Source organism: Sinocyclocheilus rhinocerous, unplaced genomic scaffold (genome assembly GCF_001515625.1).
Source record: "Sinocyclocheilus rhinocerous isolate Xijiao unplaced genomic scaffold, SAMN03320098_v1.1 scaffold553, whole genome shotgun sequence".
Lineage (NCBI taxonomy): Eukaryota > Metazoa > Chordata > Actinopteri > Cypriniformes > Cyprinidae > Sinocyclocheilus > Sinocyclocheilus rhinocerous.
The window spans coordinates 785,893-801,560 of NW_015627255.1; the positions used below are offsets into that span (position 1 = coordinate 785,893).

A 15,668-nucleotide genomic window follows, 5' to 3' on the forward strand; every position below is an offset into this window, starting at 1 on the left:
TTTAAAGCTTTCTATAGATATATTTAGCAAGTCTGTGAGGCAAGTATTCGCTTAGTTTCGGTTCATCATTGTGAAGCGCTCCTGGCCGAAATTGCTGAAAGCGCATCCTGTAGGCCTATGTATCCTTTATTTTATAAAAGCACAACGTTTTGTTGATATTGTGAGTGTACACAAATAAAAGTAGACCCTTTACAGTTCCAAGTGATGTAATACTCTTACCTTTATGAGCAAAAATGACGACATATTTTACATTGTTTCCAATGCAAGTGATCGCGCCGGCGCCTCTATGTCCTGTAAAGCACGCTTTAGCTCTCCGCACAAACGATTAGATATGCGTCTAATAGCGCACATTTATATAGGTTAAACATTTAAACTAACAGTGTGATATGCTTGAACTGTTTTATATGTATAGATTTTATTTTAGGCAAGTCGTGATGATTTGAGAAGGCTAAATTGATCAAACATATAGGCTATCAGCTCACTGTCTGCCGCTGGCCAATTGGTCGTTACTTTAAAAAACAAAAACGTACATTTAACGAACAAAAAAATACTACAAAAGTTTTTCTAAATTAACTTAATAAAAAAACGAAACGAAATATAATCACTTTGACATTACATACAAAACTGAACTATTTTAATAGCTGAAATAGTATAAGCTGTTTTGGGAGGGGGGGGCTCAGGTCGGACTCGGGCCAAGAATTCTGATGAGCTGTCGGACAAGGGCCGGGCTAGGGCCTATATTTGAGGCCCATGCAGGGCTCTAATTCTTCTTTACAAATCCTCGTTTTGTACTTTTAATAAGTGACCACTGTTTTGTTTTGATTTCTCCCCTGCGCTTCCGCGTGCGTCACTTCTGAGCGGCGCATGCGCAAAGCTGACCTCATACGTCATCCGCCCGGAGCTGCTTCCGTGTAGGACTGTTGGTGCAAGCTACATTAAAGTGATTATTACGTTTTGAATATGGATATTTTTCTTACAAAAACGCATCGATTCGCTACAGGAGGCCTTTGTTCACCCCCCGGAGCCGTGTGAGACACTTTTTTTATGGATGGGCGCTTTTTATTTAACTTCTTTTGGACTGATGCATGCAACACCCGCTGAGTGGCATTAAACAGCTTGAAAGATCAAAGACAATTTTTTATATAACTCGTTTTAATATAACTCAGATTCGTATGAAAGAAGAAAGTCATATACACCTAGGATGACTTGGTGAGTAATTTGTGGGCTAGTTTTCATTTTTGGGTGAACTAACCCTTTAAGCACGGATTGCACAGGTGTTCCTGTATTTAGTGTCATATTTAAACAACAGAAAATCTTTTGCTAAGTACTAATAATCAAAGTCGAATAATGCATTGGTCTTGAGTCTTTTATCTCACTACAGCTCAATTTAATGAGGTCAGGTAAAAGCACTGAGCTAATTTCATCCCAATGTTTGACATTAAGCAAGAACGGCACACAATAGCGCAACAAACCTGCCGAGGGAATATCAGCTGACCTGCAGGGTAAAAAAACATCCGTTTCTCTCAGAAATTAAACAGGACACTATGGCCTTCCCATTGGAGGATAATTCTTACGGAAAAACCTTGAAGGAAATTAAACTTCCTCAAAACATACTACACAAACACCATCAATGGCTTGCATTGGAAGTAGAAACGTATCGGGAGAATCTGAGTTTTCTCATTCTTTATTCAAAATATGTAACATAGTATGTGACAACGACTCATGCTCTTCATTCAAATTTGTTCCGAAATGTCTGGCACTTTAAGTTTGGTCTGCTGCCCGGTGAGTCAAATGATTTAACAGACAGCATTCTTCTACGAAAATAACGCATATGCCTACAGAAACTGGTTTCAGACAGGTTTCCTAAAAACAATTTAATGTGCTTCAAGACTATTCAACTTTGGCCCTAAGGGCCACTGTTCTGCAGAACATAGTGCCAACCCTAATCAAACACACCTGATTAATGAAGGTCTTTAGGATTACATGACAATTACAAGCATGTGTGTCTGAATAAACCTGTGGTAGTGTCTAATGACTTATAAACAGGGGTGCCCAATCCTGTTCCTGGAGATCTAACTTTCTGCAAAGTTCAGCTCCAACAATAGTTGAACGCACCTATACCAACAATATTTAAAGTCTTCAGGAACACTTGATAATTACAGAAAGGTGTGTTTGATCAAGGTCGGCACTGAACTCTGCAGGAAGATAGATCTCCAGGAACAGGACTGGGCACCTTTGACCTAGAACAAATTCAAAAGAGCTTCAAACGTAACCAAATATTTAAATGACTACATGGCTTATTTCTTTGTAAAAGAGGGAAATTATTGAATCTATTTCATTTTGAATCACTCCTTTTGATGCCACTTTTATTCTTTTCACCAAACAGCTAAACAGTGCGTATAGGATACATCAATGCTGCTGCCTTCAGCAATCGGTTAGATTAGATTCATGCCTTCCTACCTCCATATACTGCCTGCAAAGCCAGCATTTTTCAGGTTTCAAACACAGTCTCTCTCTCTCTCCCTCCCTACCCTGTTATCTGACTAAGCAATGGCCATGTGACTACTGACTGAGCAACAGCTGCTTGGGTTTTTCCAGTGCCTGTTAATACACAAGGCATAATCACAGGATTACTGAAGCAGATCAGTTCACAGCAGCACAAGGGTAGTATCTACATGCAGGTGTTATCAATGTCCAGTTAGGAGGGGAATTCCATCTCAACAGTACCACTACTGACAGCCCTGTGTGGATGCACCTAAGATAAATAAATGCACATAAAACTACACATGCAAAACAGATAGAAGAAAAAATTGCAATAGGCCAGGCAGCTGATACTGAACCGAGACAGTGAAGTTAATGCTGGGATAAGCTTCTAATAGGATGCCATGCTATGTGACTCTCAGGCAAATAATGCAACTCGGAAAAAAGTGTCAGGAAATGCGTTTCAGTGCTGTTATCAGTTCTGGGCCATCTCTCTTTATAGCTATGAATATGAACCATTACACAATCATTATAATTAATTATAATATAATAATAACAACTATATAATTATAATTTATTATAATTATAATTAATTTTTTTATCTCGTTTTGTAAAAATATTTAAATATTGTTAAAACAAGACAATATTACTGGAGAAACAAAGTTGCATAATATAGAATTGGTTTCAGAGAATAATAATAATTGTTATCATTTTTATATATAATTTTTATAAACTTTATAACTTTAAAATCGTTAAATTGAATTTGCATTTCTTTTTAAAAAATCGTATTTTTCTTACCCCATTGGAAAATATTTTTAAGTTTTAAGCATTAATATAAAAAATGGTGAAATTGGGGTAAGAAAAACTCGATTGAAAATGTATTTACTGAACACAAGTCCTATTACCTTATACAATTTTGCATGTGAACATGCTGTTTCAAGAATTCTTTTATATTTTTACTAAAAAACAAGACAAATTATTAACAAAATTATTTTGTGATACATTAAAAAGAGGGGTCCCAAGTGATCCATTTTTTCACCAAAGACAATATACTAAAATACGAGAATATAACAATAATAAACCTGAGAGCTCATGGAAAAATTTGACCTAAAAGTTTGAAATCACAACCGAGACGGGTCCAAACAAAACATTTCTGATGACCCAAATAGCTTGTCCCTTGGCCTTTGAGGATGATGGGATGGGAGGTAATCATACAATATCAGCAGTTTAACTATAATGCTTTTAGGAATTTGTACTCTTATTGGCCTTATATTTGCTTTAAAAATATGTCAGATGATGTGGAATAAAACCTTTTACAGAGACACAAGTCTATAAAGTCACATTCTGCTTACATAAAAACAATAGGAAAACAGAACTTTGCTAATGTTACTTACTTGAAAGTCATTTTCTGTGTTTGATTGTCTGGAATCCCCTTTATTACAGGACATCTAGCAATAAGAGAAAAAGCAAAAAACTATCCATAAGAACAAAGTGTTGTTTATGTGACAGATCAATTTAACCATCTTCATAAAGCAGCAACATTAAAAGACAGAGCTATTTTCCTGATCAGCGACAGTCACCCACTATGAACTATTGAGACCGTGTCTTTGGCAGCACCGTAAGAATGTGCATTAAACAAATGCATTAACTGTGTGATTAAAAAGAAAAAAGAAAAAAAGAATAGAGCGCTAGATAGGCTTGAGAGCTAGAAATGTATGGCCTGTTGAGCAAAGGCTTGACTCTACAGGATGCTGACCCAAAATGTTCTTTCATGACCACAGGTGGGGAAAAAAAAAAATCTAACTCTTTTATAACAGCAATTATCAAAAACATGTTCCATTGAGACCAAGCACAAATATTTAGTACACAATGCTATTCTCCATTACAAGTAAAATATATAAAGGGTTTGGTGTCCATGGTAATAAACACTATGTAAATCTCACAAGAGCAATGTGAATGCAGCAATAAAGTGTGTCTAGTTAAATAAAGGTCAACACAGGTTACTATTGGTGCACAGTTTTAAAGTTAACTCATATAAAAATGCCTTAATGAACTCTAAGATTTATTTGTGAATCACTGTGTAGCAAAGTCCGCACACTCTGGAATGTGTCATTTGACTTCAACCAATGCTTTTCCACGTTTAAACACCTGACTTCAGAGGATTGGACTGTGGACCTACTGACACCTCATCAGGTATGACATCATAAGCTTCGTGACAGCTGTTTATTGAAAACATCCAGAGATTAAAAGCAACTCATCATTACAAAAATCAAACACCAAAGCCCAAAGGGAACATTCAGTCACTTCTCAATAATGGGTTCATTCACATGCATTTATAGCTTACTTATTTTTAGGAAAATATTGATCTATCTGTCATATAATATAGCTAATAAGTTTTTATATGTTACATTTTACTTGAAATATATTAATAAAAAAACCCAGAAAATATTTTAATTAGCTAAAAATTATGTCATTACATGAACAATAATCATAAGGCACACCCTTTATAAGTAATGCTGCTATTATCATAATGCTACTGATATGGCATAATAAATGAAATATTAAAGGTAACACTAGGGAATATTATTCACTGCATATTACTATCATATTGGCTGTTTATTAATACTCATAAAACACATATTAATGCATGACCATATTCTAGATCCCTTAATCCTACCCTATACCTAAACATAACTACTACAACTACCTTACTATCAATAAACATCAAATTAGGAGTTCACTGAGGGAAAACTATCAGGTAATAGTGAATATGTGTTCCCTAATCTAAAGCGTTACTCTATTAAAGAAGTGGAATGCCACCAAAATCCCTTATGATTCACTGCCGCAACTCCTTTGGTAATGTAAACTGCATCTAAATATTTTTCAAAGGAGTAATAAAGAGTTGAAAAAAAAGCAGACAGAGGCAGAAAATACTTTAGACAGAGCACATTGTGAGCGTAGTTCTCAAAGGTTTTAAAGACTGAGATGCGCATAAACTTGAAGACAATGCTGTGGCTTCAGGGATCGCATACTGTACCGTGAGTGCTATGTTGGGATCACCTGGAAACAAGAGTGCTCAAGGCACGCTCCTTTGGCAAGCCTACGGCAAAGAAGACACGCAAGTACAGCGATGGAGGTACATCACCCAATAAAAACTGCCTCTTTAAATTTAGAGGGAACACACACAAATACAAAATCTCTGTTTGAGGCAGTTTATTCAATACCCATTCTGCCTAATGAAATTAGGTATGAATATCTCACAACAGTCACTAATTCTGTAAAACCATGATTACAAGTTATTTTTGGCTAGTTTAACGCACAAATTAATAAACTGCTTAATTGTTTTAACGGTTTAAACTGAAATTACTGCCATCCAAACTATCCCAGATACACAATACCTAGTTTCAGACTAAATGGCAAGGTTTAACATTTGGCAATAATGTCCTGTATGTATGTATGTATGGATGTATGTATACTTCCCAGCTTACTACAGGAAAATAACACAAAAACCTGACCTATACATCTTAAAAATTAACATATATTTGGTAAAATTTGGGGTTGAAATGGTTAAGGCATAGGTTACTTAACATCAAGGTGATAATATTTTTTAAAATACTAAAATTACAAAACAAGAATGCTAATACATAGGCCTACTACTTTGCATATTATTAGACCTGACTATGCAATATGGCACTTAATTCATACTTTAACATTTCACCAAGTAAAAAAAAACTAACAACACACCTGCAGAATTTGTCCATACAGGCGAAGGAGCACGTTTCGTGGTTCATCTCCAATGCTTGGTTGCTTCTCTGGCAAAGCGCAAAGGAACAGTTTGTTGCTGAGGCCTCCCCTAGAAGCAAAATATATATGTTAGAAAATAAAATAACTGCATTCTTACAATGAATCAGGATACATCATTATTTACATTCAGACAATACCACTAAGAATAATGCTCCCAACAGGAAGCGTTTTGAGATTCATTTCTGCACCAAAACCGATACCTAAAAATTCTGCACACATCTATGAAACACAAAATGCTCACTACGTTGTATTCTATTTTCCATTTTCCAAAATGCTGTTTAAGGCACATAACTAGGCTTTGAGACACAGTCCCTGCATTTTAATTGATACTGTATATATATATTACTCAGGAAGTGCCGGAAATGCGCTCTATGTAGGCAGCTCACTCGGTTTTGAGACACAGCCAGTTCATGGAAAACTGAGCCACATTACTGTAGTATTGCCCAATCTGCTATTATCTCATGACCAAAGAAAGCAAAACATACAGTACAAAATCGTCTTATGAAAGGAAACATCGCGCGTTTTCAGTGAGCGTGTCGGCTATTTCCGAATAATGGTACTTTTAAGGTGCCGTCTTGACACAAGTAAAAGCAGTCATGTCACAGTTATTTACATTCCTAGTCGCTTAACAAACCAGAATACCTGATAATAGAGATTTGGAAATCATCCTCATCTATGGATTTCCAGGCTCCGTGAAGAAATTCTTTACACCACAGATACGCCTTATGCTTCGTCTGGTTGTCGGGCACATCCGGTCGAATAATGTCTTTGCAGTCATTCTCACTGTCTGGCTGGACTTCGAGGACATTCTCGTTTACCAATAAACCCAGAGACAATGTAGGCGAGGAAGACACGCCATTGATGAATTTAGTCTTCATTTTTGCTGTTGGTTACTGGTATAAATGTAAATAATCAAAATGTGCACGCAATGAATTAGATCACAGGCTCTCTATGCAGCTTAATAACTGTCAGATATTTTAAACGCAGATTTAATGGGGCTAATTACTGACACCGTGTAACCGTACGCACGATGGTAAAGAACACTGCTTCAGACGCGTTTGTTCGTGCGCAGTATGTTGAAGTCGAGTGGGTTTGACCTCCCGTCAACCGACCACACCCATTCTGCTCTCTGATTGGACAACAGAGTCACGTCCCCTTCATTCCAAACTCGAGCTACGACACCAGTAAACAATGGCTTAAACCCGAGACGCAAAAAAAGTAGATCTGTTTAACAGGATTTAGAAGGGGTTTTTTTTTTTTTTTTTCTATTATTTTTTTATTTATTTAGTTCTTCCTATTCCATCAATGGTCAACACTCCAGCCCAGTAGGTGGCGGGAATGCACCTATCGTTTGTTTGCCAACCGCCATAAAACGCCAAAAGAAGAAGAAGAAGAAGAAGAAGAAGAGCCCGAGACGCACTGCACTATTTTCTGCTGTACCAGTCGAAAGATTGGCATCGTGAAACAATCGTGGCGATATTTGTGTAAACGGTGGTCCTATGTCGTACAGTGAGAGAGGTTCAAAGACGGCCGTTTTCACGGTCTTGCGACCAAAGATAGCCTACGATCATTTTCTGACAGTGTGTCAGAAATTCAGCATGATCATCGCACAGTGTGTTTGCTGCTACGACCCACGTTTACTGTAGTGTACAGCCGATAAAAATGTGACATGAAATCAACGCGACACGGCGCTAAAACATAAAACTGCTTACCTCAAGCTCTTATCCTTCCCTCTTTCGCCGCTTCCACTTTTTTCAGCACACATAACTGCCAAAGTGTGATTCATCATGCTCTTTGTTTACCACTAGCGCATGAAGTTTTATTCTTCTATAGTAACGTGCGCTATAGCGTACGAGTCATCATCGTACAGTCTGCGCGCATGTCGTACCCAAGTTTATCAGATCCATGTCGCACAGTGTGGTTGCATTGCTAAAATCGTGCAGTGTGTAGAAGGAAATACAGACACAAATTGCTCTGTTTAGTAGGATATGTACATTATATAATATATCTTCTTAAAAAGGGTCGACTCATATTACTACTGTTTATTTTTTTTATTTTTTTTACTAGGCCTATATGGGCTTATTGCAAAAATATATATATTTTTTAATTATTTGGTTTAATAAAAAAATTAATTTACTCAAAGTGGTTAATGTCAAGTTTGTTGCCTGTTTTATTAGTGCAGAAGAGGATTCCTTCCCTAAATTCTTTTTTTAGGTTTAGGACGGGGGGTGAGGGGGCTGGTGGTTTGCAATGCGGTTTAGACGTGTCGTTCCACACGTTTCGGGTCTGTGCGATCATTCCTCTGGGTCTGACTACAGTTCCGGACAGTGGTCCTCTGTAGTCACGTGACCCTGACGGGAACGTATTAGTGATGAACACTACTTGTGGACAACACTGTCCCACAGCCATTTGAAACGGCAGCTAAAACGGTGACTTTGAGCAATCTTGTTAACTTAATAGTGGTTAAATGTTCAAAGGATTCGTGTAGCACAAACTCCACGAATAACGCACACCAATCGTCAAAAATACTAAGAAACTAGTGAGAAATCGCCTTGCTTAGGTTGGTGTTTTGTGGTGGATAGAAGGAAAGATGCTGTCTGTGCGATTTGATTATGCAATACCACAGAAACTATACGTGAATCAGTGAGATGAAAAGAAAAACAGTTTTCAAATATAATCTATACCTCACCAAAGGTCCTCTGTAGTCACGTGACCCTGACGGGAACGTATTAGTCATGAACACTACTTGTGGACAACACTGTCCCACAGCCATTTGAAACGGCAGCTAAAATGGTGACTTTGAGCAATCTTGTTAACTTAATAGTGGTTAAATGTTCAAAGGATTCGTGTAGCACAAACTCCACGAATAACGCACACCAATCGTCAAAAATACTAAGAAACTAGTGAGAAATCGCCTTGCTTAGGTTGGTGTTTTGTGGTGGATAGAAGGAAAGATGCTGTCTGTGCGATTTGATTATGCAATACCACAGAAACTATACGTGAATGAAAAATGAAAAGAAAAACAGTTTTCAAATATAATCTATACCTCACCAAACTAAGGGAAATGCATTATATAAATTAGGAAGAAATAGAATTGCTTGATTTCATTAATCAGCATAAAAACGTTTCAACATTTCAATAAGTTATATCTTAAGGAATTAAAATATTGTACATATACAACTAGCTATGTAATACAAAGAAAAAATACACACCTGAGAAAATGATAATGTTTCTCTCAGCCCTGTTATCAGGGGCCCCTTTTCCTCTATCTATCATAAGGCTTTTCAAACTGTTCCTGGCGCCTGAATGAGGTGTTAGATGAGATAAGAATTGCTTGATTTCATTAATCAGCATAAAAACGTTTCAACATTTCAAAAAGTTATATCTTAAGGAATTAAAATATTGTACATATACAACTAGCTATGTAATACAAGGAAAAAATACACACCTGAGAAAATGATAATGTTTCTCTCAGCCCTGTTATCAGGGGCCCCTTTTCCTCTATATATCATAAGGCTTTTCAAACTGTTCCTGGAGCCTGAATGAGGTGTTAGATAAGATAATGAATACAAAATGTGAAATGTGGGTCCCCAGGACATGGATTGACAACCACTGGAATAACCTATGCATTGGGCCCGGGGGAGAGAGAGCCACCAATTAAAAATGTGTTCCAGGCTACAGGAATTAAGCGATGACCTAAATGATGCTCAAACTTTAGATGAGATTTAATATGATCAGTGGTTGGTCACACTTTATTGCACTATGGGGGCCAAACACCAGCAAACCCGAAAACTACTGAAAATAATTTCAGCAATACTGAAAATAATTAACCGCAACTGCCCATATTTATGAGATTTTATGTGAGAAAAAAGCCCAAACTTCTACACATTCCCCACTCTTTGCATGTTTGTTTTATTGTAATTCAGCTTCTTTATTATAATTTAAAAAGTTCATAATAAATGTTCCAAAGGTAGAACTGACCCTAAAAAATGAAGATACCAATATAATTTTGTGATCCTCTCGGCTCCAACAAAATTTCACCATATTTAAATCCATTCTGTAGCTGCATTTGTGCAGAAAACCTAGAAAATTATAACAAATAAGTATGGTAACCTGCAACTACACATAAACTACAAATACATCTAATAATGACATCAGACATGCAAATATCTTGAAAATGAGTTTTATAGTTTTCAAGTACTTAAAACAGTTAAATTAAAACAAGTCCCAGAATATACAGAGTGAACAGTATGCCCCCAGATTATGTATACATCCTACATTGTTACTTTCATGATGCTCTTAAGAGTCAGTTTGTAAGCTTGAGACCATAGTTTTGTGATCATTAGGATAAGAAGCTGATAACTTCTTAAAAGCCCACAGATGCAAACCTTTGACACTACAGAATGTAAAGAATAGAATGAAAGAAAGGATATAAAAAAGGTACAAATAAAAATAGCCTAATATGGCAGCTGCCTACTTATAGGATCAACAATGGAAACACCAACAACCGCTTTGAATACCTTAGCATTTTTTTCATTTTTAGGCAGAGCACAAAATGCATACAAAGCCACAAAGTCAATCAGATGTACTGAATACCACAATGAACATGATTCAGGAAAACAGATTCTTGATTGATGTTTCAGTACAATTTATCTCTTGAGGACATTTATCTGTAGGCACGCTTCTCTATGGACTTCCAAGGTCACACAAAAAGGGTCTGACGTTCACAGAATAATAATTCAATCATCCAATATCTTAATGGACCAGCACCAGGCCACCACAATGAGCACCACGGCCTTCCATGGCCAAAAAATCTGAAACATGAATATTTTGATACAAAAGAAGTGGAGATCTGTATAAATTTGAGCTCCTCTGCACATCTTTTACTCAACGATTCCCTTTATCCAGATAAAGCTGAGGAGAGGGACACACGTGATTCTTGTGCATGGGAACACTGTTGTTGAAACATGAAGTGTCAACCTTTTGAGGTGAAACCATGCATATGTTTCCCATAAGTGAATTAACATGTTGCAAACAAAGCAGAGGGGTTTATGGAATAAAACAATCAAGCTGGACAGAATGCTAACAAACATCTGCACATTATCAGACATACGTAACCTGTACACTTTCTACAATATTTATATTCATAGTGAGGAAACAATAAAGAAGTGCCATCACTAAAAGGTAAAGAAAGATATCTTGCCATGATTTAATTGTACATTTGCATTTTCTATTTAAATTACATATGTTCAAAATGAACATGATTGAAACAATGGGTATTTACACAGCTTATGCATTGAGTCTGAGGGACTGATCTTCTCGTCGTCTGGAGGAAATGTCAATGTCTATGGAATCTTTGCCCACGATGAGACGCAGGCGTTTTGCTGGTGGGAGTGGGATGAAATCATCCTCGTTATCAAAGTAGTCCTCTTCTTCATCCTCAGAAGACAGCGATTCCACTTCCATGTTCTGACCTACCTGAGCTCCTGCCTTGTGATCCAGAACATCCCCCGCTTCACGCTTCATGATGCCTAAGGTGACGTCCTCCTGGTAAGGGCGATGCAAACCCGTGCTGTCGTCCTCCCGCTTCAGCTGGATCTTGAGTTTGGTGGAGCTGCTGTGGGAGCCGTGGCTGAAGCCGTTGTTCAGTTTGGCCACGTATGAGCCGCTTCGGTCCTTCTCGTGCTCTTTGCTGAACTTGATGCTGATTTTGGAGGAACTGGAGGAGTTGGCCTCTCTAGCCTCGTTCTTACTGCTGCTGCTGTCTCGACGCCGGCGTAGTGTTATCTTGGGGATGCCTGAGTTGTTCTGCAGAATCAGCTGAGCGTCATAGCGTGTGATCTGTCGCTTCTTCTTGCCCTTGCCTCGGCGCAGGGCCTTGCTGCTTTTAGCCGAGCCGTTGTAGTGCTGGTGGCGGTCCGGCAGGCCGAGTACTACCTTCCCACAGTCTGCTACATCTGCAGCCCGAACCGCGTGCCGCAGGTCAGGCACTCCCTCCTGGAGGAAAGACTCCCCATAGGAGTCGGAGTCTTCCTGTTTTATTGTCCTCCTGCGTCTAGGACACGTCCCTTTCTTAGGACAGCTGGTCTCCAAACTAGGGGTGTTCATCTGGTGCCCTGGTGTCACAGGGATGAGCTCTCCAGGCTCCGACTTGAGGACTACACCCGGGCTAGACGGCTGACTTGATGCCTGCGTGCCGTCAGCCCCATGAGCACCGAGAGAGGTCCTCGTGGACCTACGAGTTCTGTAAGGGCAAAGTATGCTGTCCTTGCATGGGGAAGCACCCTTCGAAGAGCTCTGATTGTTTTCTGATGGGCGCGCTACACTACCTTTGCCTCCAGAGCCGCGTCTGTCTGTGTCTCGTCTGGAGGGCTCCTTGAGATTCCCACTAGCACTCACTCGGCTAGAAGATTTCGTCCATACGCCTCGACACCGTCGTCTTCCTTCAGGCAAAGGCTGTGTGGGCTTTGACTTAAGTCTCTTTGGTAAACTTGAAATATTCGCTTGACTTCGTTTAGAGGATGAGGTAGAAGAAGGAGTGCTTGACAGAGTTTGCCTTGTTACAGCTTTAGCTTCTCCGTGCTTTTTGACACAGGACTGTGAAGTCCTCTTACGTAATGCTGGAAAAAAATTGAAAGGAAGAGAAATGATGAGCTTGAGCTGTAACAGCATTATTAGTATCGAAGGTCTAGTATTACAGGTCTCTCACATGTTTGTACAGTGGTTGGTTCCTGAGAGTCTGCCTCTGCATTGGAGCTGACAGACTGGCTGTCAGAGTTCCTGCAACTTTCTCCCAGCTTCTTCAGTCTGTTCAGACGTTTGTCTGTCTCTCTGAGGCCATACTTGCTATTGATCACCGGAGTCTCCACAGGCAACCCTGCTTTCGACTTAAAAGCTCCAGTTCCGCGTCTGACAAAAAAAATAAATTAAACATTACATTTAGTAAACAGACATTTGGAGCAAATATGTATAAACAAATAATAAAATATAAGTTTAATTTTAGCATTAAAACCTGAATGATCAACTTTAATATTTTTTTAATTAAATATTACATTTAAATATAACATTTGAAGCAAATAAATTAATATTAAATGTTAATATGAATTTATAATTGAATATTAAGTATTATAAATGTTATTATAAAGAGTACTTTTATGTTTAAATATTACATTTATTACATACAATATTAGTAAATATAATTCCATAAAAATATTATATTCAACTACTAACATTTAAATATTTATAGAGAATATGCATAAACAAATAGTGATATGTAACATATACATTTTATACTTAAATATTGTTAGTATTTAAATATTACATTTAATATGTATAAATTAAAAATTATATTAATTTGAATTCAAATAAATAAACATTTTAATGTAATATTTAAATATTTAGGACAAATGAATGTTTAAACTACTAGAGCATTCTTTCAGTAGAACTGCACGAAGTAGCCGTTTATAAATGACCTTCCAATACAAAATGTAGTTATATTCATTCATTCCCAACTGCTAAATAGAAAGAAGCATGAGAAACTATAGGCATGCAGCACATGATACCTTTCACAAGTATAGCATTCACAGAATTCATTATTTTCTCCAAAGAATCCATCTCCATAGTAACAAGAGATCTCTTCCCCCGGTTCAATGTCCCGCAAAACCTTCACACAGGCGGTATCTCGGCCTGTTGACACAAACTGCAACAAACAGCACACATTAGTCAAATGTAATTTCCGGTTTCTCGGTTCATCTTCATCTCATAGAAAGCAGAGTCTAGCCTCATTTGCACTTACCTTGCAATTTGGTCGGCAATCTGTAAAAGCAATAAACACCTTAAATTTACTACAAAAAGATACCTCAGTATAATTTCATAATTTACTGATCAGGTCTGACTGTTTAAAATCTAAAAGAGAAATACCATGGTTAATAAAAGCTGCAGGTCCAAGCCAGAGTTGCGCACAGTTTTTGCGTGTAGAGTACATGACACTGAAATCATTCTCTCCATGTCGAAGCAACATCCTCTCTTCACTGGGAGACAACTCAGCAATGCAGCCCACAAGATGTTCGATTTTATCATTCCTCTTCCTGTAATGTGCACAGTAAATACGTATATGATGAAAACTAGAAGCAAATTAAGTTGATGATTTGATTACATAAAAACGTTAACTCACCAATCTTTTGTTGCTACAATTTTGGCTCCGTTTTGCTCAGAGGAGTAGCGATTGCAAGGAAGGATCTCAAAGCCGCTGTCTGAAGCAAACATGCGTAGGTAAACAAACACCTACCAGGACACCAGAGGAAAAAAATATAGTATGTAAATATTACATTGCATAAATAAGCAAATATGTTTACACAAACAGTAAAATATTAAGTAGTAATATTAAAGCACATTTAATATTAATATTGTAGCAAATAAACATTAATATTAAACGTATATTTAAATAACAAGCAAGCTTTTAATGTTTAAATATCACATGTATAAACCATTTAAATTTATTTTTTTATTTTTTTTATAAAAAATCAATTAAATAAACATTTAAATATTCATATTTATGTATTTAGAGCAAATATGTATATGTGACCAGTGCTGGCAAAATGAGTCACAATAAGCAATTTTTCACAAATGAGTTATTTTCACATTCTCCATTAAAAGACCTTCAGAATGATGTATGATTTGACGAAAAATGACTGAGCTACACCTGTTTGAAGTCAATAGAGCCAGCAAAGTCAATTTTGAGAAAAATCGAGTTACAGTTTTCTGAAGGTTCCAAAGCAAAATCACCTGCAACGTTGCATCTTTTCCTCCACTTCTTTTCTTAATAATAATTACTATATTAAGTCACAATATAGCTATTTTTATTTTATTTTATCTTTGTTATTATAAATAAGAACAGAAAAAAAAACAGTAGAACAAATAAGAAAAAAAACCTTACCTTTTTCATTTTACAACTAAACAAGAGCATTCAAGAAAAACAAATAATCAAATGTAAAAATCCCTTTAGTGTGTTCATTACAAATAAACTGAATATTAAAACTACAAAAGCAGTTCAAGCAGTTCAGCGAGTCTTTTCTTTTATTGTTAGATTAACATTACTGAGACAGACGGATCTAATAGAATGTTACACATCAGATGTTTTTCCCCAACAGTTCCCCAAACGTTCACTTAAGACATAACAGATTATGTTTGCGTGAATACTTAAATACTGTAATTCTGTGTATGTGTGTATATTTATCGGGATCCCGCACAGTCGGAAGCACCTTTATGCACGCGCTTTGGATGACAGTCAACGTGAGAAGCAAGCAGAGAAAAGGTACTCCTCTCAGAAAACGTACAAATAAAGGTAATTAAACATCTAAAATTATTATTTGGAGCATTGGGAT

At 37.1% G+C, this 15,668-nt stretch overlaps 2 protein-coding genes across 2 annotated transcripts in view; both read right to left on the minus strand.

Moving 5' to 3' along the window:
* LOC107726368 (choline kinase alpha-like) overlaps nt 1-7,373 on the minus strand; it is a 20,252-nt gene extending 12,879 nt beyond the window's left edge. The window contains exons 1-3 of the mRNA XM_016535918.1: nt 6,928-7,373; nt 6,226-6,334; nt 3,876-3,929 (exon numbers count right to left, since the gene is read on the minus strand). Of these exons, the coding sequence (XP_016391404.1) occupies nt 3,876-3,929; nt 6,226-6,334; nt 6,928-7,163 (399 nt within the window). The 5' untranslated portion in view covers nt 7,164-7,373. The remainder of the gene's footprint in view (nt 1-3,875; nt 3,930-6,225; nt 6,335-6,927) is intronic.
* Nucleotides 7,374-10,810: 3,437 nt separating this feature from the next.
* The window catches only part of LOC107726382 (histone-lysine N-methyltransferase KMT5B-like), a 7,412-nt gene continuing 2,554 nt past the window's right edge, over nt 10,811-15,668 (minus strand). Inside the window, exons 5-10 of the mRNA XM_016535941.1 lie at nt 14,459-14,568; nt 14,206-14,372; nt 14,081-14,100; nt 13,848-13,984; nt 12,995-13,194; nt 10,811-12,905 (exon numbers count right to left, since the gene is read on the minus strand). Of these exons, the coding sequence (XP_016391427.1) occupies nt 11,575-12,905; nt 12,995-13,194; nt 13,848-13,984; nt 14,081-14,100; nt 14,206-14,372; nt 14,459-14,568 (1,965 nt within the window). The 3' untranslated portion in view covers nt 10,811-11,574. The remainder of the gene's footprint in view (nt 12,906-12,994; nt 13,195-13,847; nt 13,985-14,080; nt 14,101-14,205; nt 14,373-14,458; nt 14,569-15,668) is intronic.